The sequence below is a fragment of the Chionomys nivalis genome, chromosome 2 (assembly GCF_950005125.1).
Source record: "Chionomys nivalis chromosome 2, mChiNiv1.1, whole genome shotgun sequence".
NCBI classification, from domain to species: Eukaryota; Metazoa; Chordata; class Mammalia; order Rodentia; family Cricetidae; genus Chionomys; species Chionomys nivalis.
The window spans coordinates 18,218,765-18,245,488 of record NC_080087.1 but is presented as its reverse complement, the minus strand read 5'-3'; the positions used below and the strand labels follow the sequence as shown (position 1 = coordinate 18,245,488).

The 26,724-nt window shown below is 44.7% G+C and overlaps 1 protein-coding gene across 4 annotated transcripts in view; it reads left to right on the top strand.

Annotated features, from left to right (window-relative positions):
* Positions 1-26,724, top strand: part of Plekhg1 (pleckstrin homology and RhoGEF domain containing G1) — a 217,668-nt gene that overhangs the window by 127,716 nt on the left and 63,228 nt on the right. For 3 of the 4 annotated variants that reach the window (XM_057762173.1, XM_057762172.1, XM_057762175.1), the window contains one exon: positions 4,628-5,136. In XM_057762173.1, coding sequence (XP_057618156.1) covers positions 4,729-5,136 — 408 coding nt within the window. In that variant the 5' untranslated portion in view covers positions 4,628-4,728. Of the gene's footprint in view, positions 1-4,624; positions 5,137-26,724 lie in introns of all 4 variants that reach the window. The other variant, XM_057762174.1, reaches the window with a different exon arrangement.

The following is a 26,724-nucleotide window of genomic DNA, read 5'->3' as shown; positions in this document are numbered from 1 at the left end:
TTAGCAGTCTCCTTGGGAACTGTAGGTTGGGGAACCCTCAAGGCCCCACCTTGTGCGTGCACACCAGGTGACATGAAATCAGGGAAGCTGTATATTAAAGTTGGCTCCAGACAAGTTAGAGGCAGCAAGTAGTGCTCTCGATTCTGGTGGTGACATTGCCAAAAAGAGAAACTAACATAATGGCAGTCTCAAGGACAAATAAAGGGAAGCCAAGGGATGGGATTGCTTCCCCTACAAAGACTTGTTGGGAGTGAAACGGAAGTCCTGCCTCTCCATCGAGAATGGTGCACAGACGCTATGCTATGGCTAACCAGCACCTCTAGTTGTCAGACTCAGCAAGCCATCAAGGCCCTTGCAAGTGCCTCTACCCCAGCTACCTCCAGGTTCACCAAAGATGAGTGTGGCTATGACCCCCACGTGGGCAGACCCGGCTGGTTTCACAGTAGTAATGGTCAAAAGATCTACTTGTCCTCACACGAGCCACTGTTTGGCAAGGCGTTCTCCAAAACTGTCTAACGTTAAGTCCTCGACTTGCGGCTTGGGAAGATAATGACACTCTAGGAAGGATAGCAGAGCGGCATACAAATGTTACTCTCTCGCCCAAAGCAGAATGAAAAGGTTCCTGGCAGAGTTTTCTCTCTGGCTCAGTTTGCTGTGGAAAACTAGCCACTCCACCCTCCCTCTGCTTTTCTAAGAGTTCCCCCTCCTTCCTCCTGAAAATAGTCACGTGCGTGCCTCACACATCATCCCATTCACTACTACTTAAAAAAACTACGGATAAATAGGTAAATTTAAGCCTTTTAATCATAATTTCGCAGTCTGTGTATATGTGTGTCTGTGGAGGGTTATGTGCATGTGTGCAGTTGCCCTCTGTGGCCAAAAGAGAGCATCAGATCCCCTGGATACAGTGGTTGTGAGCCACCCAATGTGGGTGCTGGGAATTGAACTCGGGTCCTCTGCAAGAGTAATACATGTTCTTAACCACCAAGTCATCATCTCTCCAGTCCTAAATTTACACACTGAAATGTACTTATCTAAATGATCTTCATATAAACTTTCTTTAATAAAAATATACCCCCAAGCTGTGCATAGGATTTAAAATTTGCTAGTGGTGGCATTTTAAAAGGTAAAACAAAACCTGTAAAATTTTAATAAGATAGTCAATTTATCTCACTATTCCTAAGATACTATTTCTAAAAATAATCAACAAGAAATTATTAGTGAAATATTTGTTAATTTTGTCTCATATTATTATTTAAATTGAGCATTTATTCTACACACGCTGCCCACCTCAGTTCTGGAACTTCTCCAATGCTCCTTGGTTCCACATAGCTAGTAACTACTATGTTGAGCAGCACAGTTTGATAAATGTTAATCATTGGAGATTTTCACTAGAAAGAAGAGGTCAGACAGTAGAAATCTCCAATTATTTTGAGGGCAGTGAGAGCAAGACTAGACAGTTTTTATGAGGCATGTTGTCTTATATGAGAAAACTGTAATTACCTTCTAAGCCGTGAGTCAACATAAAAAATGTTACTCATTAACAAGGATAGCCTCGCATCATGTGCCATTATATGGCCTGATTTGAAATGTCTGATTTCTGTCCTTGGTAGTTTCAGAAGGTATTTGGTCAAGTAAGCTTGGCTGAACACAAATACAGACACCAAATATCTGCACGTTTCTGTTTTATATGATATTTAACAGGCAGATCCAGAATAGGCTGGTCTCAGGGGCTTCAGTGGCCAGGTAGAGGAGACCAGTATCCACTCACGTTTCTTTTCAGAGCTACCCAGAAGGAGTTGTCTGTGGACCTGGCTGTCATAGTCCATCTTTGCCCATCTTTGAAGATACCCCAAAGGCGCACCCATCTATAGCAGCATGGCTTACACTCTAAAACCAAATTCTTCTTCCTTCATCTCCCAGTCTTAGAGTGAAAATAAACAGAGAAAAGAGGTGGTGGGGAAGAAATGGGTCTCTCTGTAGTTGCTCATCCTGTTGATTTAGTATCAAGTGCCCGATAATGATGCTAAAGACCATTTCCTAGACCAGAGAGAAGACTGACATTTGCCTAGTCAGGAAGCAGGGGCTTGCTCTGAAAACCAGCCTGTCTTCCTCTGTGGGGGTCGATTGTTTGATCTAGGCCTTTCCAGGTATCCTGGCCTTGGGTAGTGAATACATCCAACTTAGATTGATCCTAAATCAAAACGTTGGACCTTTGGGATCTTAAAGGACCCTCATTTCCCAAGAGAGTGGCCATTCCCTACAGTGGGACCAAAATCAGGGCCACAGTTATGATGGAAGCCACTGACAGCTTGCAGAGATTCTTCTGCCTATACCTTCTGTCTCACTGGAGGGGCATCAGGGATACAGAGATACGCTACTGTGTCAAGCTTTGTGTGGACGCGGTGGTTCAATCTCAACCCCTCACACGCAGAGCCATCTCCCAAGCCTATCACATTCTAGGTTTCCTTACCAGCAGCTCTGAGCGCTGGCAAGTGCATTCTACAACAGGCGGATCTGAATGCATGGCCACTTCTTGGATCTTTGCCACACTCAAGCTGGATCAAGCCTTTTAGGTCAAGTGTATTTTAACTACAAACCAATCCATGTTTTATGGGCTATAAAGTTGTTATAGAGCAAGCAGAAAGCATATTTCAAAGGCTCTAAAAAATCCGTAGCAAATTCATACCATGTGGTGGCGGCCTGAGTGTCTTCGTTTCCTATGTGTTTCTTACTCTCCCTGGTTGTCAACAGAGTGAGGGCCTTAGTGTTGCGTTCACAGTTCTAACGTTTGTTTCGTAGACTGGCACTGATACTTTCTGTGCATATAGCTTAGGAAAAAGATGAGGTTCTGAAGGACTTCCAGTCCAAAATTAGGAACCAGCTGTTTGATGTTTATTATAAAATCCAAATAAGTTTACATCCCTATCAAAAGTGACCATAGGTGGTGGTGCATACCTTTAATCCCAGCACTCAGGAGGCAGAAGCAGGTGAATCTCTAAGTTCAAGGCTGACCTGGTGGTCTACAGAGTGAGTTCCAGGACAGCCAGTGCTACACAGAGAAACTTTGTCTCAGGGATACAGTGGACCAATATTCTTAATACATCTGTCATATTATAATTTTTCCAGAATAATCCTTTCATTTCAAGCAAAACCTTTAGGCATGAATTTTGGTAGTAAGGCGACCTGTCAAGATAAAGCCAATTTCATCATTGATCAAATCCCTTATCATAAGGTACAATCTCAATATTATGGGGGCGAGGGGATACTGATCCTGCCTTGACAGCTGAAAAAAATTGGAATCTTGCTTGTCTCATAAGAATAATTTTGGAAGGTTTAAATTCAGCTACGGTCTTTTTGAACCCAAGATAACCTTCCTCCGCCACATCTGTTGTCCTCTCCCCTTGGCAGATGGCCTCACCTTGTGCTCTCGTAAACGCCAACAACCCAGCTGGGCTTCATTTTTCTTGTCGCTTAGTCCCTAATTTAAAACCGATGTTTTATGACTTGGCGTATGGACTGCTGGAGTTGTTCCAATAGCTCCTGGATGTTGTGACTTAATCGATACTACAAAAGCTGTGCTTGTCTGTCTTAGGCAGGTAGGGTTCCTGTGACATAAATTTATGTATTTATTTATTAGAGAGAGAGAGAGAGAGAGAGAGAGAGAGAGAGAGAGAGAATGAGCAAATGGGCATTATAGAAAGAACGACACAGTGAGATGCCATATAAGCACTTTGAAGGCCTCTTCTGGGCCAGCTCAGATGTGGAACAGTGGGCAAGAGTCAGCTCTCGCCCTCCCTCTTGTGATCCTGGGGATCAAGGCGAGGCGAGGTGGTCAAGCTTTGTGTGAAGTGTCTTTACCAGCTGAGCCATCCTGCAGGCCTGGCATGCCAGTTTTTAAGAAGGGCTTTAGGTAAAGGCTAAGGTGAAAGATGAGTTTGAGGTAGAATGTGGGTCTTCTTATTTCAGTCTGGTTTTCACGCCCCCGTATTAGACAGAGAGAGAGAGAGCCCACACCACTCTGTGTTCAGTGCTGTGTGTGAGTGAACTGTGCACCAGCCAGTGTCACTTCATGTCACTTAAACTGAGTCTCCATGCTCCAGGCCCCTTGCTTAGAAACGGTAAAATTATAAGGGAGGACTTAAAATCTAAAGCAATGTTTCTCAAGATTCTGTAAGAATTAGTCTCCCTTCTCGGCGTGCTAGTACCGTTCGTTGTTTTGATTAAAGTTGCCTGTTCTTTGTGCCCTGACCGCTGAGCCTTTACACCCGCAATCTGGACCCATCTGCCTATATGAGTCAGGGCAGGTGCTCACATTTAGAAACAGCACCCAATGGATGTCCTGTTTCACACAGTTTAGGGTATCCGGGCTCGTTCTGTGATGTGTTAAGTTGCCGAATCAAGGAGAGAAGGCCTAGGGCAGAACCTGCAGCTGCCTTCCAGCTGACTCAGAGGATGCTCTGAACCGCTCACCCTCCTTTTCCCAGCCTGCCTTTCGGACCTCACTGGCCGCCTCTTGTTAATGATGCTCCACACCTGGGGGTGGGTTTTGACCTCCTTTCCTCCTGTTCAGAGGGTACTCACTGACCTTTCTTCTCTCTTTTCTATCTTTCTGCGACGGAAGCAGATGGGCATCGGCGGCTGCAACCAAAAGGGCCGCCAGCTGTAACTCAAGTTCCTGATCCAAGGACCACAACTGAAGCTTCCCGGTCCCCAGAACCAAAGGCCATGGAGCTTTCTGACAGTGACCGACCCATCAGCTTCAGCTCCACCTCATCCTCGGCCTCCTCCAGGGACAGCCATGGCTCCATTGGCAGCAGAATGACTTTGGTTTCAAATAGCCACTTGGGCTTATTTCGCCAGGATAAAGAAGCTGGGGCCATAAAGCTGGAGCTGATTCCAGCACGGCCATTTTCCAGCAGCGAGCTGCAGAGGGACACACCTTCCGGGCCACCGAACATGGATGGGGTCAGCGAGAGGCAGCCCAGGACCCAGTGGAGAGTGGACACGAATGGGGCACCCCAAACCACTGCAGACTCGGACACCAGCCCCAAGCTCCTCTATGTGGATAGAGTGGTACAGGAAATCCTGGAGACCGAGAGGACCTACGTGCAAGACCTAAAAAGCATCATGGAGGTAAGGCAGACTCTGAAGGCTTTTAAGGTTGTCAAGCAGGAGAAACAGGCTTGCAAAATAATAGAGGAATGCAAAGGGCCTTGTTTGGGGTGGGGGCGATGTCTTCTATGATGCCAGAGGAGAATAGTAAAGCGAATTCTTAAGAAAAACCTAGTGCTGTCGCCTGGCCAATGGAGTCGTTAATAGTTGCATAGCAAATCGACTGTGTGTCGAGGGCAATGGTGATGACAATGCACATATTCACCCAGCGTACTGTCTGCTAAGTTCCACACCTGGGACCTCAGGGCACCTCTCAGCTAGTGGAGCAGGTAATAATGGGGGCAGAGGGTGCCCCAAGCTTCTTGATAAGTAGATGCTAGATGTCTCTGAATGCAACTGTTCTTAACTGAATCGCAATTCTCCGTGTACGTCTAGAAGTTTCTGAAACTATTGCTACCTGGATCCTTGCCCCCCTGAGAGGCTGTGACTTCTGTGTCCTGGAGTGTGGAGCCTGCGGGGTGGAACTGACCCTTAGCTGACCATATATATATACATCGCCCTAACAGAGAGCTGGGCTCGCTGTTGCTTGGTGTTTCGGGAGGGAGAAGATGGGGGAGAGAAAAGTCCTGGACCTTGGCTTGTTTTGCTTTCCTGTCCACATTTATAATGAACATTTTTTTACGTAATTTGCATAAGTGATTACCATATTAATTCTTTATACAAATTATTCAATGGGAGCTTAGCTCACCTTATATGCCAGATCAGATCCCCTGAAAATTCAGTTATTATTTGACTGTGAGTTATAGATCAGTTCCCAGGGGTAAAAATTAAGTAGAGCTCAGATATTAGCTCATTCTTAAAAATATTAGTACTTCTAGGGTAAATCTGTGCATTGCAAAGCTACTCATGTTGCTGCCTAGCGGTGCACCAAATACTCTCTCTCTCTCTCTCTCTCTCTCTCTTTCTCTCTCTCTCTCTCTCTCTCTCTCTCTCTCTTCTGTGTAACTAAAGTCTGTTTTAGATTTTTTTTTTCCTGGCCTTGAACTCCTACCCCCTTCCTGCAATCCCCAAGGTCTGGGACTCACAGGTGTGTGCCACCACGCTAGCTACTGTTTGAGATTTTCTATCGAAGCATTGTGGGATGCTTGCTGACGAGCACATTCTCCACCTAGTGCACACACGCTTACAGCTTTAGAAAAGGAAATTTACAAGCATGATTGTGTGGTGAGTTCCACGGATGACAGAGCCAGACACTGTATCCTAAAAGCAGTTATGACATCACTCCCAGTAAAAACAGAAAGCTAGCTGATGTTCAACCAAAACAATATGTGGCACCAAACAGACCAAAGTGGCTCAGTTTCTAGCTTTCCACCATGATGTCATTTGTGCTTCAGAAGAAATACCTGGGAAATGGCCAACAATTTTACAACCTCTCGGAAACTTAATGTTAGTAAAGTTGTTATTGGTTGGTGCTCGGTTTGTTTTTTTCTTATCGTTTTTTTAGTGACTTTTCAAATCAAACCCCATCAAAATTCATCTACTAAGGAAGAAACCTTGAGTTACTCAACTGTTATTCTATGAAGACTCTCCCTCGGTTTTGTTTTGTCAAAGCTACTTGATAAAATTTGGGTGAGAAGAAATAAGATATGAATGAGAGAAACCAGTTAGGGAGAGGTGGTTTTTCCTACCCAAGTTTCACCCCATGGGTACTGGTTGAAGCCTCCAAGTTGTTCCTACCTTGCCCCGTGCAGATGCATTAACGCTCTCTACAGAGGCTGGTGAACTTACCTTCATGCTAACGTGTTAACCCTCTCTCCACAGAGACAGAATGAGAGGGAAAGAGCCTCAGCGTTCTGAGCCCAACTTACGCTTTTGTTTTCTCTGCTTTCCTATCAAGTAGTAGCATTCCCAATTGAATGAATTTTCCTGACAGGGGTACATTTTAACTGTACACATTATGAACAGAATCTCCACGGCTCAAGCTGAGGTTTTGTCACTAGGGTTTATGAACAGTGAGATTTTGTGAGCGTTATTGATACAGACACTGACTTAAGAGACAGAATGCAGTTTGCCTTGTTCCAGCTAGCTGCTTTCGAAGAAGAGAACCTTGAAACCTGGGTGGTTGGGTTCCACATGCCGGTTATGCAGACAGAGAAAAGACCTTCTTTCCCATGTGCAGAGATACTGTATTAAACCTATCCAAAATGCACAGGCCATATTTTTCTTTCTCTTATCAGCAGTGATGACATCTACATGTCCTTACTGAGTCCTAAAGCTTTTGGAACATTGGACTGTGTGTGCTGGTTTTCTCGGCCCCGTTGCTATGTATGCCTTGCATTTTCACCCACTCCCTCGATCTCTGGACCTCTGACCCGTCTACCACAGTGACTCTGTCTCATTCCCTGCTCCTTTCCCTTCAACGCCTTTGTCATTTTTAATCTTTAACATTTGAAAAGGGCAGATATGATTTTGGCTGTCACCATAGCCAAATATATGGTTCCTATATTTCATCGGTCACCGATGAAATGGAGTAATAAACATAAAAACAAGTTGAAAGTAAAATAGCCAGCCGTACACTTTGTGGTGAGAGGGGAATCCATAGCCAGAGGGTCTCTTTCATGTTTAATGGGTCTTTGACTGACTAGGCAAGGTAGGGTTCTTTTAATCTCTCTAAATGATCTATAAAAAAAGCCTTTGCGAGGCCCATGAGATTGACCTCACAGCCTCTTTTACCCTTTTAGTGAATTTTAAAATAGTTCGGAATGTTATATAATGCTGTGTAATTGGAAGTTGCATCCTCACTGCAAATGGCATCTTTGAACTCTGAGGTACCAAATTAGGTCATCTCTAAGGATCTAAAAAGATAAAATAAGTATAAACATGAACCTTTTCCTCCTGCCATACCCCAGAGACTCATAATGCTTTTCAAGTACTTTTACCTATGTTTTAAAAATAATAATGAGTATTACATCCTTAATGTCCAAAATTTTAACAGTCCAAGTCTTGAAATATTGTTTGTAAGGATCAGTGAGAGGGGTCCAACAACCTGAGTTCAATTCCCAGGGCCTGCATAGTGGTCTACATATAGTGGGCCTGTGTGCAAAATATGCTATTTAGCATTTAAACTAATGGGTTTCATCATGGTATTTTCATACTTTTATAATCAGCTTTGTTCATATTTGCTCCCCATTTCCCTCCCTTGTACCCCTCTCTCCCACAAATAGTCCTTCTTCTAGTTTCATACGTGTGAATGCCTGTGTGTGAGGAGGGGATATGGAGGGGGGGAGGAAAGAGAGAGGTTAATTCTGCATATAAAAAATGTAATTTTTATATTTCTTAACCTGGATGTTTCACTTAGTGTGATGACTTCCGGTTTAATCCATTTTTCTGCAGGTGACATCATTTTATTCTGCTCGGGTGTAGATGATGCATTTCCAATCCTTTCATCTGTAGATGGGACTATGGACTGGTTTCACATCTTGGCCGCTGTGAATAATGCCCCAGTAGGCATGATTGACACAGTTATCTCTCACCAGTCAAAGCTTAAGACCGTCTTCATTGGGGACCCTCAGCCTTGCTCAGCAGCTGTGGGTAGAGTGTATGCATAGGCTGTATGAAGCCCCGGGTTCAGGCTATATCACTGCATAAAAAACAGATATGCTTACCCATGCCTGTAATCTTGGTACTCGAGAGGTAGCAGAAGAGAATTCAAAGTACGAGACCCTTCAAGGCCAGCCTGGAATTCATGAGATGCTGCCTTTAAAAGGGAGGGGGGATAGAATAAAGTAAAATAAAGGCTTCGACTGAACAAGGGGGTCAAGTGTCAACCTCTACCCATGGTACATTTGTTTATCGAGTGGATAGTGTCAGGACAGATGAAGAGCGAAGGGTGATTCCCTGGAAAGCTGTTCTCCTGGTGCCGTAGCTTAGAGAAGGGTGTTGGTGGTGTCACACCTGTCAGAGGGACAATGGCACTTCTCTCGAGCTTGTACGGAATGAAAGAAGAAAACCAAAGCCAGGCCCGGGGAGCTTGTGCAGCAAGCTCTGCCCAGATGTTGTGCTCTGGGCCTTTCAAGGCATCTGTGACTGGGACAGATGGCATCTGAGCTGGCCTTTGTTCGGGGCCACCCTGCCCTGGAGGACAACCGTTTCTAACAAGGCTCAGCTACCCAGTGATCTTGGGGAAGGCGGAATTGTTGGGTGTGGAAATGGCTGTGTGGGGATTCTTCGGATCAGCCATATGCCCTGCACAGCTACCAAAGGAGAAAGCTATGTTCTGAGCTACAAGGCTGACCAGAAAGGCGGATTTCACTGTCATTTTTCTTGCTTAGGCCCCCGGTGTGTAACTCTCCATCTAACTTAAACAACATTGAACATGCTGATGCTTCTTAATGAGGCTCATTTAGATGGAAGCTTTCCCTCCTAGACTGTCGGACCTGGGACGGGATAGCTTTTCAGTGAAGGCCTATTCTGTGGGTGGATTTAATAAAAAATTTGTACTGTAGAACTTGGCATGATTTCATCAACATTGCTAATGTGGCGACTGAGCACTTTCGTATGGATGCTGCTTTTCATTTTGTCTTCTAGGAATTCTCATCATAACGAGTGCATGGGTCTTTCTTAAAATCATTCCAGATTCCTTTAGGAGCAAACCTGATAATCCCCTGCTTGTGTAGACGCTATATTTTCAGCAATGTTTTTCATAGACTATAGTATACATAGAATCGGCTTTAATGCGTTCCTGTTCTTTTTCACTATTGTTATTGTCATCTATACCACTGCCTGACCCCTCATCCCCACCCTGCCTCGCTCTCATACCTAAACACCTCTAGAAGTGCAGAGTAACTATGAGCATCCCTCTCTTCCACTGACTGCCAGCTAATGTGGGAAGGAGGACCTTGTCGATGCTCTCACCAGACTCTAAGGGAGGCAGGGACGCACGTCCTAGCTGGTCCCCAAAGGAGACAGGAAACATTTTTATCAACAGCTAGTGTTCTCCACTGTGTACTTTATATGTAACAAATACAGTCTCACCGGCAAACCTACACCATTCGGTCCCCCACCTTCACCACCTAAACTAATAAGGAAAAAATAGGAGAGGTATCACTAATGCTTGTGTGCTGCGGTTGTTATTGTCCCAACCAAATAGAACCCCACAGCTATAAACCTGCATGTCCCTGCTGCTTCAAAATTGCCGAAACTATGTCTTTGTAACAAATAAATCCCTAAAAATGATCTTAGCAGCAACTGAACTGTTTACCATACCTCAGGCATTGAATTTATATACATATATAAATTGAATATATTATATGCATATAAATTGAATATGATTGTATGTGTATGGGTCCTCATAAAATATTATTAATGAGGTCTTCCTTTAGGGCTCAGACAAGATTCAAACCAATGTATCTTTCTATGACTCTTTCTTCTCTCTACTTTCTCCTATCACCCCTAATTACATACACCCCTTTGCTTTCCTACCCATTCCCATCCATGAAAATTACATTAAAGCTCTTTGGAATTCATCATCATTAATACTTCAAGCTAAAAAAGAGAGCTGCTTGGTACAACCTGGTTTAAATGCACAGGCTGTTTATCTTGATTGTGTTCTGGAAACCTTATGGGTAGAAGGGAATTAAAGAACAGAAGGGCCTAATGTATCAGACACCAAACACTTACCGAAATTGTATGTGGGAGTTTCAAGGTTCTTGGCTCATTGCTTAAGTCCTTAAGAAATTTGAGTCTTTTCTTTCATATCACACTGCCTTACTTTTAAAGAAAATTCTAAGGGCATTTTGATGATTGTGAGTACTTGAAGAAAAAGTAAACAATGAGAAAACAGGTCATTAAAATTGATCTAGCGCAAGGAGAAGCTGGGTACTAGCCAAATCCACATTACCGTGGACACATTCCATAGCAAACCGAGCCAACGTGTACCTTTATAGTAGAGAGCCTTTCAGGAAATAGTCTGTGTTGTGAACCTTTATCAGGGTATGATTTTCAAATTACTTAAGAATTTGATGGCAATTACATAATAATCCCCCAATGTACATAATAGTTATGGATATAATAACATCCTAGAATCTCTCTAAGAATGACTGAATTCAACATAGTTGAATTTCAACAACAAATTCAAGTTGTCCTTGAGTTTCTCACAGTCCTGGAGTTTCTTGAAACTTGGGGCTCAGATGAGTAGTTGAGATCAGTCTAAGGCTATCCAGGGTTCCGCTGGTCTAGAGGCAGGATTCAATTCGTAGAGCTATCTTCCTTGTTCTGCTCTGGTTATAAGAATGCATGCACCGCATATAGATTATAGATGGGACTTTTTAACACCTGTAACAGATAACTAAAGGCCAACTAAAGGAAATGCAGGTGATAGAGGGAAAAAGCTGTAGGAGTTTCAAAATACCTAACAATTCCGCTATAATAGGATACATGTTTTCCTTAAAATCGGTCTCCTTGAAAAGTCTCTTGTTGGAGAAGGAATTATGGGAAAATGGGGTTGTAATGGATTTGCTGCGGGTCCCCGGCAGCTTGCTGTGGGGTCAATACCACGCGGCAGGTCCACAAACCAAGGTGGCTGGTCCCCAGCCATGTGGCGGCTGGCTGGTCCCCGGCAAGCGGTGTGGGCAGGCACCGAAGCTGCGAGTCTCCAGGACTGCTGGGGACCCGAAAGGAGCCAGTCCCAGAGACCACGCTGCCGAGAAGGTGGCTGGTCCCCAGTGGTGACAAACAGACAGGCAGTGGGTGGGAGGCACAGAGATAGACACACCATAAAGAATAAAATTGGACATATTAGATGGGTTATAGAGGGGAAGGAAAAGGGTAGAAAGGGGAGGAGGGGAGGAAGGGAGGGAAGGAGGGAAAGAAGGAGGAAGGGAGAGATGGGGGAGAAGGGGAGAAGTGGGGAGAGAGGCAGAAGCTGCCTCTCCAAGAGAGCAGACAGAAAGAGAGTGGGACAGAGAGTGTAAGCAGGAAGGGATTGGGCGTGGCTTGTCTCTTAAAGAGACAGAGCATTACAGGGGTACTAAACTCAGTACTCAAAAACTCCATCAGTAGAAGGTTTACAAAACAGAGGCTAACAGAACTGGAGGCATCATTTATACATAGTTTATAATATATATAACTAGTTATAGTACATATAACAAATGCTTACATAGTTTTAAAAACTCCATCAGTAGAAGGTTTACAAAACAGAGGCTAACAGAACTGGAGGCATTGTTTATACATAGTTACAATATATACAACTGGTTATAGTACCTATCTATAACTAGTTCATACAGTTATAATATGTGCATGGTTTATGCATAGTTATGTATATAACTAGATAGATAATTAAACACATGCTGTCACAAATGTGATTTGTGACCTTGGAAAATAAAATATTGAAGTTGACTGTGGAAGCCACCAGATTCCCAGGCCCCCCACCTCGTATGTGAAAAGGAGAGAATCAAAGGAAGCAAGGGAAAGAATGAGAAATCAGAAACACAGGAGAAAGAGCAGAAGAAAACGATATGGCCGGCTCTAAGACGGAGACCTTCCACTTGTGAGCTATGATGGAGGAGAAAGGTCTGACGTGGATAGAGAATAAAGACTAAGGTGGTGGTAGCTGATGGCTAGGCGAGGTGTGCCTTCATGGTCTGGGTTCCTGCCTTCTTTCTAGAGCTAGATGAAAGCTGCGTGAACAAGGGAAACTTGAGGTTTTAAGCTGAAGTCTAATTGTTCTTTCACATATGATACACAGAAACACACATTCATATTTTCCGAACAAGGGTCCTGTCAAAAATGACCTACTTATTCTTTGGGATATCCTAACTTAGCATAAATTTCAGAAGATTATGTTGTACACCAGCCAGCCTGCAATTGGGAGACATTTCCTCTGGCCAGATGTGCCTACCAAATAAAATGTGTTGCCTGCATCTGGTAAAATGAGGAGAGTTTACCCAGATCAAGAGAAAGGCCTGAAGACAATGAAATGGCCAAGCACCCCTACTCCATAGTGTAGACCACGGCAGCTTTGCCTGTTTACAGCCTGTCGGCTGTGCGCTTCCGTATTAACTGTGCTCGTGGCTCTCAGTGTCTCCCTTCTCTGCAAAGATTATTTTGCCACTTAAGGCCAAAGACATCATTCTACTCAGCATCTTGACTAGAACTGCTAAAAATCATTTTTAATGCTAAAATATAAATAAAAAAATAGCCCAGTGGCTTTGGTGTGTGACCCGAATACCTAAGGAAAGGATAAAGGGAGAAACTGTTTATTTGGGCTCACGGTGTCCACCATGGTAGGGAGGTGAGGCAGGGCAGAGCCATTTTAGAAGAAAAGAAGCTGACGAAATGCCTGGCAGATACCAGGTAGGTGAGGCCTCACAAAAACTCATGAATGAGGCTTCCCGGAAGCAAGCTGCTTGCTGCTTTTCTAACTTAGTTCTCTGTGCCTCAGACTTACACAAAACAAAACAAAGAAAATGTAGAGCTTGGGTATGTGGGAAAGAGTCTGTATCTTTGTCTATCTTTAGTGAGCAAATCCAGAGAATAAGATGAAGGAATCCGCAATAGTCAGGGTCATTTCCATCTTGGAGTAAGGCAAAAGCAATCCCCAACCTACCCTTCCCCCCAATAATTCTAGTACAGGTCACCTTTGAGGTGAAAAGTCACCTTTCCCTCTCCTGAAAGAACAGGTCTTCCTGGGTTTGTCACACGTGCCATTGGCAAACCAGTCGGTCCCTCTGGAGGCCTATTTTACACACTTCTATTCCAGGTGGGAGCTGCCTCCTATTTAAAACAAAACAAGGACAGGAAGGCTACTGATAGGATATGTAAAGGTACTCGCATTCAAACCATACAGAATGCTCAAAGCTGACTTTGTGTTCATCCACTTAGAGAAAGTTCCTACTTCAAAACTAGGAATTAATCAAACATAATGACCCCTCATGAGAAACAGACAATTACCGGTCATCAGGTAGATTTGTGCCTGGGGTAGTAGTAAGCCCTTGTAAACGGTTCAAAGGGGCTATTATTTGAGCAATTAAAAGCTATCACTTGAGAAATCTGGTTTGGAGGAGTAACAGAAACCAAAGCAGGGAGTTTCTAGAGCAGAGGCTACTGGGGAGACTATGGGAACATTGCAGGTCCTGGCCAGCCCTGACTGCAACCTGGGCTGATGGAATCGCTTCTGTGGGGCGGAAGAAGGTTTTTCTCACTGCCCTCCATATCCCATCAGTCATTCAACATAGAGGTCCATGGTCCTAGGGAGACTGTTGCTGTTGCTGTTGTTATGAAGCAAACAGTAGCTTTTAAAGGCAGCATCATTACCCTCTTATCCTCCTGGGATGTAACAAAATGATGAAAGTGTGGGCTTTCAAAGCTCCCAGCACTGAATCCAAACCTTTGCTTTGCCATTTCCCAATGAAAAGCACAGGTTCCCAAGAATTTTTAAAGTTTTTTCCATCTGAAAGAAATGGGACGGAGAGTTTGAAATCCTTTGTGTCCAAGGCTATACTGCTAAGAAAACAACATCTTAGGGGGAGTCATTATTCTCATTAAATGATTATTCATGCAGTTAGCTCTTGTACAAAGTCAATCATTTCTGGTAGATTTTAAAGGTTATAATGTTGGCAGACCTGTATATCTATATCAAAGTTTTGGTTAAGAAAATTGTCTTGGCTGGGCAGTGGTGGCACAAGCCTTTAATCCCAGCACTTGAGAGGCAGAGGAGGAGGACCTCTATGAGTTTGAGGCCAGCCTGGTCTACAGAGCAAGTCCCAGTACAGCCAAGGATGCAGAAAAACCCTGTCTTGGAAAAACCAAAAAAGGAAAAAAGAAAAAAGAAACAAAGAAAAGAAAAAGAATTTTAAAAAGAAAAATCATCTTAACTTTGTGTGTGTGTGTGTGTGTTCATGTGTCTGTGTGTTCGTGTGTCTGTGTGTCATGTCACATGTATAGAGGTCATAAGACAACTTACAGGAGGCAGTTCTCTCCTTTGGGTCCCAGGAATCAAACAAACTCAGGCCATTGGGTCTTGGCAGCAGTACTTTTATATCCTGAACCATCTCACTGACCCTTAAATTTTTACTTTAGAAAGATAATGTTATCTGGGCTGGGGAGATGGCTCAGTGGTTAAAAGCATATACTGCTCTCCACGAGGACTCAGGTTTGGTTACTAGCACCTACATCAGACAGCTTACACGGGCTTGTAACTACAACTCTAGCAGACCCAATTTTCACTTCTGGTCTCCCGTAGAACCTGCACCCAGGTGTACATGCCTACACACATGCGCGCGCACACACACCTAATTAAAAATAAAGTCAAGGTGTTTTTTAATTGCAAGATACATATAGCATGGTATACTTTTGAGCATATTTTACATACCTACATGGAATTGGAATTCATTTCTAACATAGACAAAAGTTTTCGTAGTGGAATGAATCTTTTCCTTCAGATTTTAATTTGGGCTGAGTCGAACTGGGGTTGATTTAATGGACAAAGCTCCTGGTCCGGACTCCGGGCTCATGTGACAATCAGCTGTGTGTCCAGAAACAAATGGTCAGTCTGATGTCAGCTTCTTTCTCTATAAATGAGTCTAATTCAGAAAGCCCCCATCTACAGATGACTGGCAATCGCATCCCCACCAGCCTCAGCTCTCGAGAATGCAGCCCAGACACAAATGTGTCTTTTGAGCTGCCAAAACAGACATTTCAAACACTAGACAGTAAACCCTGTGTCTTTACCCAAGAGGCCCAGGCTGTCACTAAGACCCTATTTACCCTACATGTCTAAAATAAGCTTAATTACTTGGTTTCATAGGCTATGGCAAGTAGAGGGGTAAGATAAGGTAGGTGTGCCCGTGCCAACAAGCCAGGGGAAAGACTTCCTCAAAAGACTAAAGCTAGACTCTATGGAATGGGTGCAAACTCATCTCAATCACACTGATGAACTTTGTTAGTGAACTAAAGTCTGGACAAAACCTAAGCATTCAAGAGTTATTTATTTTATTTTATATGTATGAGTGTTTTGCCTGTATCTATATACACATGTGTTTGTAGCACATGCATGTGTGCCCGGTGCCCAAGGAGGTCAAACCAATGTGTCAGATCCCCTGGAACCAGAGTTATGAATGGTCGTGAACCACCATGTGGGTGCTGGGAACCAAGCCCAGGTCCTCTGCAAGAACAGTAAAAGCGGTGACTACTGCTGTCAATCCAGCCCCCTTTATGATAGATCTAACTAGCAAGAAATGGTCATAGTGTAATGGCTGTAGCATTGAAAATATGTTGCCTGATGTTTATCTTTCATAAACAAAATGAGGCTCTTTAATTAACTTTTTAAATCTTTTTAGTGGCAATAAAGCAGACACAACTGAATGTTCTGTCTCCCAGTGCCAGCAGCAAACACACTTGCGACATTGTGTCACAATCACTATTGTCCATTTCCAGAACTTTGTTCCCATCCCATCCAGAACTCTGGACCAGACAAACAGCCACTGCAGAGACTGAGGTGGCTCAGTGTGTAAGAGTGGCTGCTCTGCTATCATGGGGCCCAGAATCACAGAACCCACACTGGCAAGGAGAGGGAGGGAAAGAGAGAAGGTGGAGGGGAGGGAGAGAGGGAGGGAGGGAAGGAAAGGAAAGGAAAGGAAAGGAAAGGAAAGGAAAGGAAAGGAAAGGAAAGGAAAGGAAAGGAAAGGAAAGGAAAGGAAAGGAAAGGAAAGGAAAGGAAAGGAAAGGAAAAGCCAGGCATGACTGCATGTGCCTGTAACCCTATCACTGGGAAATGGAGACAGTCAGATCCCAAGGGGCTCTGTCCCCAGCCAGCAGAGCTGAAATAGCAAGCTTCCAGTTCAGAGATTGGTAATGACAATTAGAATGACAGAGGAAGTCACCCCACATTCGGCTGTAATCTCAGAGTATGCATACATATATACAGACAGAGAGACAGAGAGACAAATGTGTAAGCACAATCTGCTGAGTCCATTCTTGCTGTTCACGAATCTATGGTCTCAGATAAGCAGTCAGGGGCATCATCTTTGCTGGGCAAGGCCAATTCTCCCTTTCTCAGCAAGTGGTTAGTTGCTGTAGTTCTCCGTCTAGAGGTGGGATCTTTGAGATCAATATGTTTTTGTGCACTCATCCAGCAACAAAAATGAAATCATAACTCATAAAAAGTTTAAAAAAAAATCCCTATAAGGAAGGGAGAGGGGACTCTGGCAATGACAGACACACAGTGAGTGAGAACAAGGGAAAGCTGCAGGCTTCACTAACAGGAAATAAAGTCCAGAGCGTGTTGTAGAGGCTTTATCAAACTAATCTACGCAGAAACCATTCAAAAAGAGGTCACAAAGGAATGGAGAAGGGATGCAGACTAAGTTTTTTCCCTAAACTGCCTTCAGGGTGTGTGTGTGTGTGTGTGTGTGTGTGTGTGTGTGTGTGTGTGTGTGCTGGAAGAGGCCATTCTTTATACTTTAAAATATTTCCTTCTGTTATTTTTAATTAACACAGACAAACAGTGCCCTGTTATTGTAGATTAGGCCTTCTGCATCACAGGGCTGATGTGGAGCCGTTACCCGCAAAGTCCTTGCGTTGTTATTAATCTTTGTGGAACTAAGCCATTTGTCATGAAAATAAAACTAGTTGTTTTCTAATCAGGGAGTTACTGAAGCTTGCTCAGAGGTTCAAAAAGTCTCTGCATCAAGAAAAGCTGCCAGTGTCTCTTCTGTTTTGGAGCAGGCCTTGCCTCTGAGCCTGCACTCCGACTACCAGCAATCTGTCTGTGGGATGAGAGTCAGGCGGGGCTTGTGAGCTGGCCTACAATGACTGCAGAGTCGAGGGCCCCTTTTGTGCTGTTTGCACAAAGCCGGGGATAAATCTCTCCCCCTGGGGTCTGTTTAAGGCCTGGACAATGGTGTTGCAAAGGGTGGGGTTAATCTGCTTTTGATTAGAAAAGCATTTCTTTTCTGCACCGAGGCAGGAGTTCAACCCGTGTGGGGAAGAGTTAAAAAGAAGAAGTGGGGCTCAGAGCCTTTGTCATCTTCCAGAAGTGGTGTTGTAAGAACTGGCCCCTGTGACAAAGGAGGGGGCACCGGAGGAATGCTGAGCTGGGTTGAAATTCTGTGCAGCTCCTGCCGCTGAAGGAGAGTAACAGGCCTTGCCTTTCTGGCTCTCTTTACCCTGGTAGCAGATGCTCACATTGCAGAGACTCCTTCTGCCCCTCGTGAGGGATAACCGGGAGTGCAGTTCCCACCCCTGCTCCCCTCATGCTGTGTGAGAGAGAGCGAGAGCCCCAGGGAGACACGAGGAATATCCTGCAATCACTAACATAACTATTCAAGAGAGCCCCAGATGCACAGGGACAAAGGACCGTGGAAGAATGAGCTAGCTAGGTGTTTTAGATTGTTTCCTCCTTACTGCTGTGAGAGACACCAGAAACAAAAGCAAGCAAAGTCACGGCAGGGATGCAAGCAGGAAGCTGGAAGCAGAAACTGGAGCAGAGCTCATGGAGGACCGTGCTCACTGGCTTGTTCCTCAGGCTCACAGCCACCTTTCTTTAGCTCCCAGGAATACCTGTCCAGTGGTGGTACTGTCTTTAGCGGCCTGGGCCTTCCCATATAAATCATTAAACGATAAAAAAAAAAAAATGGCTCACATACTTGCCTACAGGTCTCTTATTACTCAGAACTTAGACAGGATGGTAGACAAAGAGCCGATGAGGTTGGAGAGTGGATGGATGCACTCACAGGACAAGGTTTGCAGAGGTGGTATTTTGAGAGATTATATGCATAGCTATAGCAACGATTTGTTGTTCGTTTGCACTGCCAAGGATCGAACCCAGGACCTCATGGGTGCTAGGCAAATGCTCTTCCAGTTAGCTATATCCCCAGCTCTAACTTCGTGATCTGAGCGAAAGGAGACTGTGTGCTTTTCACGTAATTGCAGTTTCCGTCTCTTGTAAGGCAGCAGGTTTATGTGAGGACAGAGTGTGCCGCTTGAGACCAGAGGCAGGGTTCATCATGGAAGATCTAGCTCCAGGTGGGTTCCAGGCACAATATGATGCTAGCATACCCGCCTGCCAGTCATCCCCTTCTGAGCTTTGGAGAATGGTGGTTACTGACCTCTTTTCAGAATTCCGTTGCTTTAGCTCTTTAGTGAGAACCCTACAAAGCCAGGCCTCCCATGGCTGACCACCCCAGCCCTGTGCTAGGTGTCTGGCACCAGATGTTCTGCACGTACTGGCCAGTGGCAGTAGCTCCAGCGTGGCCTTCTGGCTCTCGGTTTCTTCTGCAAAAGCACTGTGAGGGAAGGAAGATCAGAGCCACTTTTGCTTCGAAAGCCAACAAGCTCTACTTGCACGCCGAAATGGAGACTAAGCTCTGCTTCCATGTGCTCCTCTGCTGCTGGTGCCAACAAGGGTACCAAAGTGCTTGCTCCCAGCCCTCTATGGTAGGAGAAGGGAAGACATCAAGAGCCCTGCTACCCATCTGTGTGCCTCAGTAAACGGAAAACTGAGCTCTCCTCCTCCACCTTTTCCATCTCTCTAGAAAATTCTATCCAGGTAGCCCCTACCTTGGTGGCCAATTGAAACCCATTTTGTGTCTGGGTCAGAGTTCCAAGAAAGGCGGCACTAACAACACGAGGCTTTGTCTCTGACGCTGTTTCCTCTGCATTGGATGAGCCCTGAGAATGCGCTAGGAGAATTAGCTGCGTGGCTCTTACAGGCTTTGTAGACTAGTCAGGCAGGTGCTTTAACTTATCAAGTAGCTGATATGATTTGCCACTGTCTAAGTTAAGTGATAATTGGCAGTGTCGATGTGGGAAAGGCATATCTGTTTGAATGGGCAGTTACTTGGTCTCTATTTCAAAGTTCTTAAAATTAATTTCTGGATAGGCTATAGGTCATCATCGGATGTATGACCTAGGTGTGTTTGGGCTTCTGAAATCACTAGTTATTTTTCTGGCTAGTGAAGTTTTTAAAACCATCCATGCAGCAAAACGAGGCGCAGGCTCATGGAGGGAGCTGGAGCTCATGGAGGGAGTTGGAGCAAATGAGAATATGTGTATATGACTCTTACCATGGAACTGCTTTTGGTTTCTGTTTTCGGTTTGTTTGAGACTTGAAAATTAGCATGGTAATGAAACTGTAGGCAGCAGGCAGAAGCGGCTGTGTCCTGAAGGTGTTGAGAGCGGAGGTTAATGAGAAGGAAGGAAATGTACGCACGAGCAGGTCAGGAGACACAGTAGAGTTTGGATGTTGATGACGGGGCGGGAAGCAGATATGGTGCAGATTAGCTGATGAAAAACCATACCAGGAATGAGTGTTTGCAAACAGCTGACAGCGAAGAGTTGGGTGTGAAATGGGAGTGGTAGGGGCTTCAGGTGCCACCTGCAGTGGTCCTGGCACAGGGTAGCTGCCGGGTGAGTAAGGGTGGTTGTGTGTGATAGACTCCCAGTAAAACTACATTTGAACCCTAGAATAAACCAGTGACAAATGTCCCTCCCCCCCCCCCTCGCTTTTTAAGATAAGTGTTAAAGAGTGAAGCCTTTGCAGGGTTTCAATGCTTGGCCGGCCAGCAGGTCCAGGTGTGCATACACTTTATAACTTATTCTCTGAGTGAACCCGGAAGAATGACGGGAACTTTCTATGCTTCCAGAGAAAGGGAATCAATAACAGCTTAGGGTGTGGTGCAGCCCAAATGAGACGCCGTAGATAAAGTAGAGAGTCGGGACCTAGCAGTAAATCAAGAATAATGGTGAGATAATGGATAGCCATGAAGGGAAGCTAGGATCCTAATTATCTTATAATATACTCTTATTTTACTGAGGTTTAATTTTTCCACAATGTAAAAACCCCTTTAGGATTTATTTGGTTTCCCCTAAGTACCATGATTCAAATAGTACCAGTCATTCTCTGCTTGTGATGGAGATGAATCGGCTTCTTATTTTCAGGTCCTTAAAAGAATTGCCAACATCTCTCATCTGTCCAATATGTCCTTAGGCATCCGCATTTTTTTTCCTTTGAGGATTGTAACCTTTTCTAATTGTCTCTGTCTGTTTTCTTTCCTAGTTTGGTACTAGGAAAGTCAAAAGCAAGTTTTTAAAAATGGTATGTGAAATCAACTAAGTAATGAAGAAATAAGGAAAAGAGATGGAGGAAGAAAGACACAAGAAGGATGAATAAGGCCAGGCAGTGGTGATACACCCCTTTAATCCCAGTATTTGGGAGGCAGAGGGAGGTGGATCTCTGCAAGTTCAAGGCCAGCCTGATCTGCAAATCAAGTTCTGGGACAACCAGGGCTACAAGAAGAAACCCTGTCTCAAAAACAAAAACAAACAACAAAAGAACAAATCACAAGAGAACAGTTATTTATTCCCCTGCTTACCTGTGACAAAAGGCAAAATACAACAAATTTGTTTTGAGGCTGTTAATTGGTTTTGACTTGTACTTGAGAACCAGGCACCACCTTATTCTTTAAAATGGGATGCATGACCTGATGAGCTAAGCTGATGAGGTTTTATAGACAGAAAAGGCTGAGGAAAGCAGAAACAAGAACAAAAGCTAAGTTACTGTCCTCATGGGTTTGAAATAAGGAGACTAGTGTGTATCATGCATGTTGGGGATTTCCTGGTTTATTGGAAACTGGTGTCTAGCAGGGGTGACTCCACTCTGGGCTGATCTGAAGGTGACTAGGGCTGGAAGCATGTCCCAGATGGCAGCCTCCTACAGATTTCTTCCTGTACCGATCTGGTCAGTGTCCACAGCGAGCTGGGTTCCGTGCCTTTCCCTAGGGGATTCAAGTAGACATTCCGGTAGCCCACCTTGAAGGTTTCTTTAATATTCTATTAAACTCCATGCAAAGGCATATAGACTGCATTAGAAACGCTTTCCTGTTTTGTTTTGTTATGTTCTGTTGTTCACTCCTCGGTAGCTGGAAATCCTGATATGATTAAAGGAATAGAAGGTTGTGGGCTAAGGAAGAAAGAACAGTTGGCGCCTCAACAGCATTTCTGTGGGGTGCCATGTGTCCACCCTTATTTCACAAGACCTTCTACACACGAGAATGTGGCCAATGTCCTTGGAAAACTTGAAGCATAGTTTAGGATAGAGGTGTTTACATGTTCACATGTGTGCGTGTGGGAAGGAGAGTACATCCATGTGTTTACACATGTGTGTAGAGGTTAGAGGTCGGCATCACTGTCTTCCTCTATCACTCTTCAGTTTGTTTTTTGAGACAGGGTGTTTTCCTGGACCTAGGGCTCATGGATTCCAGTAGACTGGCTGGTCAGTGAGCTCCAGTGATGTCTACAATGGTCATGAGAAGTGCAGGAAAAGATGGTCACCCTGAGCACTAAGAACTCTTAACCTCTTAGGCAGAATCAACAGCACATTGTATCTGTAATAAGAGCTACTGGGGAGGCTGAGGTGAGAGAATCAAAAGTCCCAGGCCAGCCTGGGCAGTTAGCAGAACCATGACTCAAAAACTGCACGAAAAGATGAATAATTGAATCGATTTTTATAGGCCTCTCCCCTGTGGACTCTGTTCTGTGTAAAGCCTTTAGGAGACCAACCCAAACATTCCCAGCTGTAGTGCTTGTCTTTCTACTCAACAGGTCAGCTTTTAACAAAATCCATACTCCCTCTTCCTTCCCCAGGCTTCTCCTTCTGGGGAGAACTGCCAGCCTGCTCTCCACCTCCCCCATTTCCCTCCTCCCTCCTCCCATTCCAACAGGTCTAGTGTCTTGTCTCCTCCCTGTGAAGAAATCTTAACGACCTTGTTCAGAGGGAGGAAGGGAGACAATAGAGAGCCCTGAGCAAGCACAAGTGTCATTTGTCACAGCTTGACTAGAGGGCCATTCCTTGCATTTTTCACTGGTTTCATGTATTGAAGACATTATAGAAAGTAAATGAGGCTGAAACCTCTGGGTTTATTACTCCTTTATCAAAACATCCCCGAGTCCTTAGCAGACATCCCCACATTGTCAATGGGACCAGCCTCTGTGTGACAGATTAAGAAACCTGAAATGAGACCTGACCTCATGTCAGCTGCGGGGCTGCCCCTGACTCTAATGTTGGATGTGAGCCCCCACCCCTACCCTGTCGCTCTTTCCCCTTTCTCCTCTTTCCATCTCCCCATTTTGTCTTTTTAATTTCCCTCTTGCTGTTTGGTTTTCTTCTCTTTCTCTTCTGTTTTTAATCCTTCTCTTCTCTTCTTTCTTCCTTCCATCCTTTCTCTTTTCTTTCTCTCTCCTCTCCGTTTCTCCCTCTCCTTCCCCTCCCTTCTTCTTCTTTCTCTTCCTCCTCCTCCTTCTTTCTTCTATCCCCCCCTTCCTTCAGAGATTCAGAGAGATCTTTGTGGTGTCCAGTGTGTGTGTATCCATAGCACTTCCCACCCTGTTCTCCATGGATGTGAGGCTTCATGCCATAGACTTGAGACAACATGTTTCAAGTCTTCGTCTACAGCCAAATATCTCAGATCTAACACTAATCTATTACCCCTCTTCCAAAGAGTCAATATCTCCTTCTAGCATTGGAGTTAGACATTCATTCCTGCCCAACTTTTCTGAGATGTTTCTGGGAAAGGTGAGAGGCATCATGTCAGGTTTGTGCTTCAAATCCAGGGGATCCCCTTCTCCTCACCTTGGCTCAGGGCCTGATCTCCATCAGGGTGGGCACTGTATTCTGCAATACCCAAAGTCTTGCATCTCGGGCACTCCTTGCTAAGCCTCTATTTTGAGGAGCTGTTCCATGCTCCTGCTAGGATAGGGGACTCCTGAGTGGCCCTTTCCTGCTAGTGTGCACTGCTGGTCTACTGAGGTTGGATAGTGCTAGCCCTGAGACTCCCTAAAATCACGTTTCATAAGCAGGGCTCTGACCCTGAAACACAGGAGAAGTGTTAGCTCCAGCTCTCTGTCAACGGTCCCTAAGAAGGACCCCAAATCTTCAGAGATGGGCCAGGGCCGTCTTAGCCAACTGCCCACAGTTAACTCCAGTCCTGGGGATTTCTTGGAGATGTCATCATAACCTTAGCATATTCAGGGCTGCTGTGTTATCTTTACCCCCAAATTAATGCTACCCTCTCTTCAGTTCCCTAAGGGATAGAGAGTGAAGGTGACCATGCGGAGGTTCAGTCAGAGGCCTGTGGTGCTAAGCCAGTCTATCAGACGTAGCCATCTCCAGGCATTCTGTGCAGAAGACAGTGGCTACAAGATAGACGCCCTGTTTGGAGCAGAGTACAAGGCTGAGGCATGCAAAGCCCGACTGTCTATACGGGCTATAGGTCGAAAGCCTTGTCTCTGTTCACCACAAATCCTCAGATGTCAGTGAATATTTCACCTTGGTTTGGGAAGTCCCCAACTTGCCACACAGGCTTGTGACCACCCTAATATGGCTCCACAGGCCCACCACTTGGGAAAAAGGAAAAGGGAAAATAGAAGTCGCCTCCCTCCTATGGCCCAACAAAAGGGTCCTGTGTACTCAGTGCCTTCCAGCCCACCTGCTGCCTCAGTGGACAATAAAGTTTCCTGTGGGGAACTGGTAGAACTGCATGTTCCTCCTCAGAGACAAAATGAGGAGGACTAGAGGGAACCCTAGACTTCCTCGTCTTGAAACCCAGCAATTAGTAGACCAGTTGCTTAAACCACGCCTCTCATTGGGCCCACTCCCTTCCCTCACCCTCCTTGCCTCATAAATGCCCCTCCTCTCAACCCCTCTCAGGTTCAGGCCATGCTCTGTGCTCCCTTATGTGGCTGCTCTGGTCTATCCAGCCTCTCTGTGGTTGTATTCTGAGCACTGATGCTGGAGCATTCTTCAGTCTCCTTGTATCCTCTCATTGTCGTCACCATTGCTAAGGAATTTGGAGCTCCCTCTATTGGATTCCTAGACTTGTTAAGAAAAGAACTTAGAAATAGAGTCGGAAAGAAGCTTCAGGACAATTTTCTTAGAGTTTGAGAGGAAAACAAGACAGGGCAGGCAAGCAGTAAATCTCAGCAGCTGCCAGGGGAGAGGAAACAGAGATGAGGGAGAAAGCCATTTGAGTTAGGCCTGCGTGCTAAGCAATGGAAGTCAACAGGCAGCTGCAGGGCAGGGACCAGATGTGTGTGTCAGACAGAGGGCAGAAGGCTTCAGAGGACAAGTAGGAAATCCCAGAGTAGCTGGGAAGGCATGCTTAGACGTCTTGCAAGCATCCAAAAGAAAAAGAAATATGAAGAAGGGAAAAGGGAAGTTACACTTTTTAAAGTTAGGACTGAGAAAGGGGCCAGATTGGTAATGATACTAGTGGCATATATATGTGTGTATGTATGTATGTGTGCGTGTATATTATATATATATATATATATATATTACACACATATGTGTGTTGTGGCACCATTATCAATATCAGGTCAAATGCAGAGGATATATGTATATTCTCATTAAAGGACTGATTATTCCTTCCATCTTTTAACATGACTTTAGGTGAAATTGCCCTCTCTGAGGACTTGTCTTGGCCAGGAGACTAACAGACTCAACTAGATTAACTCTTAAAGGAGACAATAGTATGTAATGTTTAATCTTTGGAGTAGATGAGAATGTCATGTCTCCTCCCAAAGCTAGAGGTATTTACTTCACCATTTTGACCAAGGGGCTGAAGAATGGCAAAGCTAGTGTTTACTTTTCTAGTGTTGCCAAGGATATGGGAAAGGGGGTCCAAAGCCAACCACAAAGCACACATCCATCCTCTGTGGTCTCCTAAGTTACTGATCCCTGTAATACCACCATCTGCACAGCTGGCGAGAGCCTCCAGGATCTTCCCATCAGTTCAAGGCCTCGCCTTCTAGTAGTAATGGGCTCCACAAGTCTTGCTTTCTGGAGCCAAGTTCAACTCTGAACATTCTTCCCGCTATGGTCACTTCCCCTCAGGGACCTGACTTTGGTTGCCCTGAACCTCATTTCTAGCTACCTGTATACTGTGGTCTCTTTCTTCTTTTCTCTATTTTCAAACCCCATCTTCAGGGACTTGGCTACTCTCCCCTCTCCTTTATGAAGCCTCCCTTTATTGATGTTTTTAAGGTGATATCCTAGACCCTGGCAGCCCGAGCAAACTAGGCTCAGCTGCCTGCTCCCAGTATGTCAATTAAAGAAACAAGTTGCTATGAAATAATATTTTCATACATTGTGTAGATGTGTCTTTGCCAAGATGCCTTCTGATTAGTTTAATAAAAGAGCTGACTGATCAATAGGTAGGCACGAAGAAGTTAGGAAGGAGAGTCAAACTGGGAAGTGGCTAGGAAGAGCGTCGGAGTCGCCAGGTCACCAGCCAGATGCAGAGAAAGCAGGAGATAAATATGCTGAAAAAAAGGTACTGAATGTAGATAAGAAATACGGTTAACTTAAGATGTAAGAGCTAGTTATTAACAAACCTAAGCTAACAGCCAAGCATTTATAATTAATAATAAATCTCTGTGTGATTATTTGGGGAGCTGGCTGGTAAGACAGAGCTGATTGATAGGACAGAAAAACTACACCTACAACAATTCAGAATGAAAAGCTGAGAAACTAGGCCAATTCGATGTGGAGACATTGGGAAGAAAAACAGATAAAGGCGTCCAATGACTCTAGTCCACCAGGGAGCATGAAGGGCA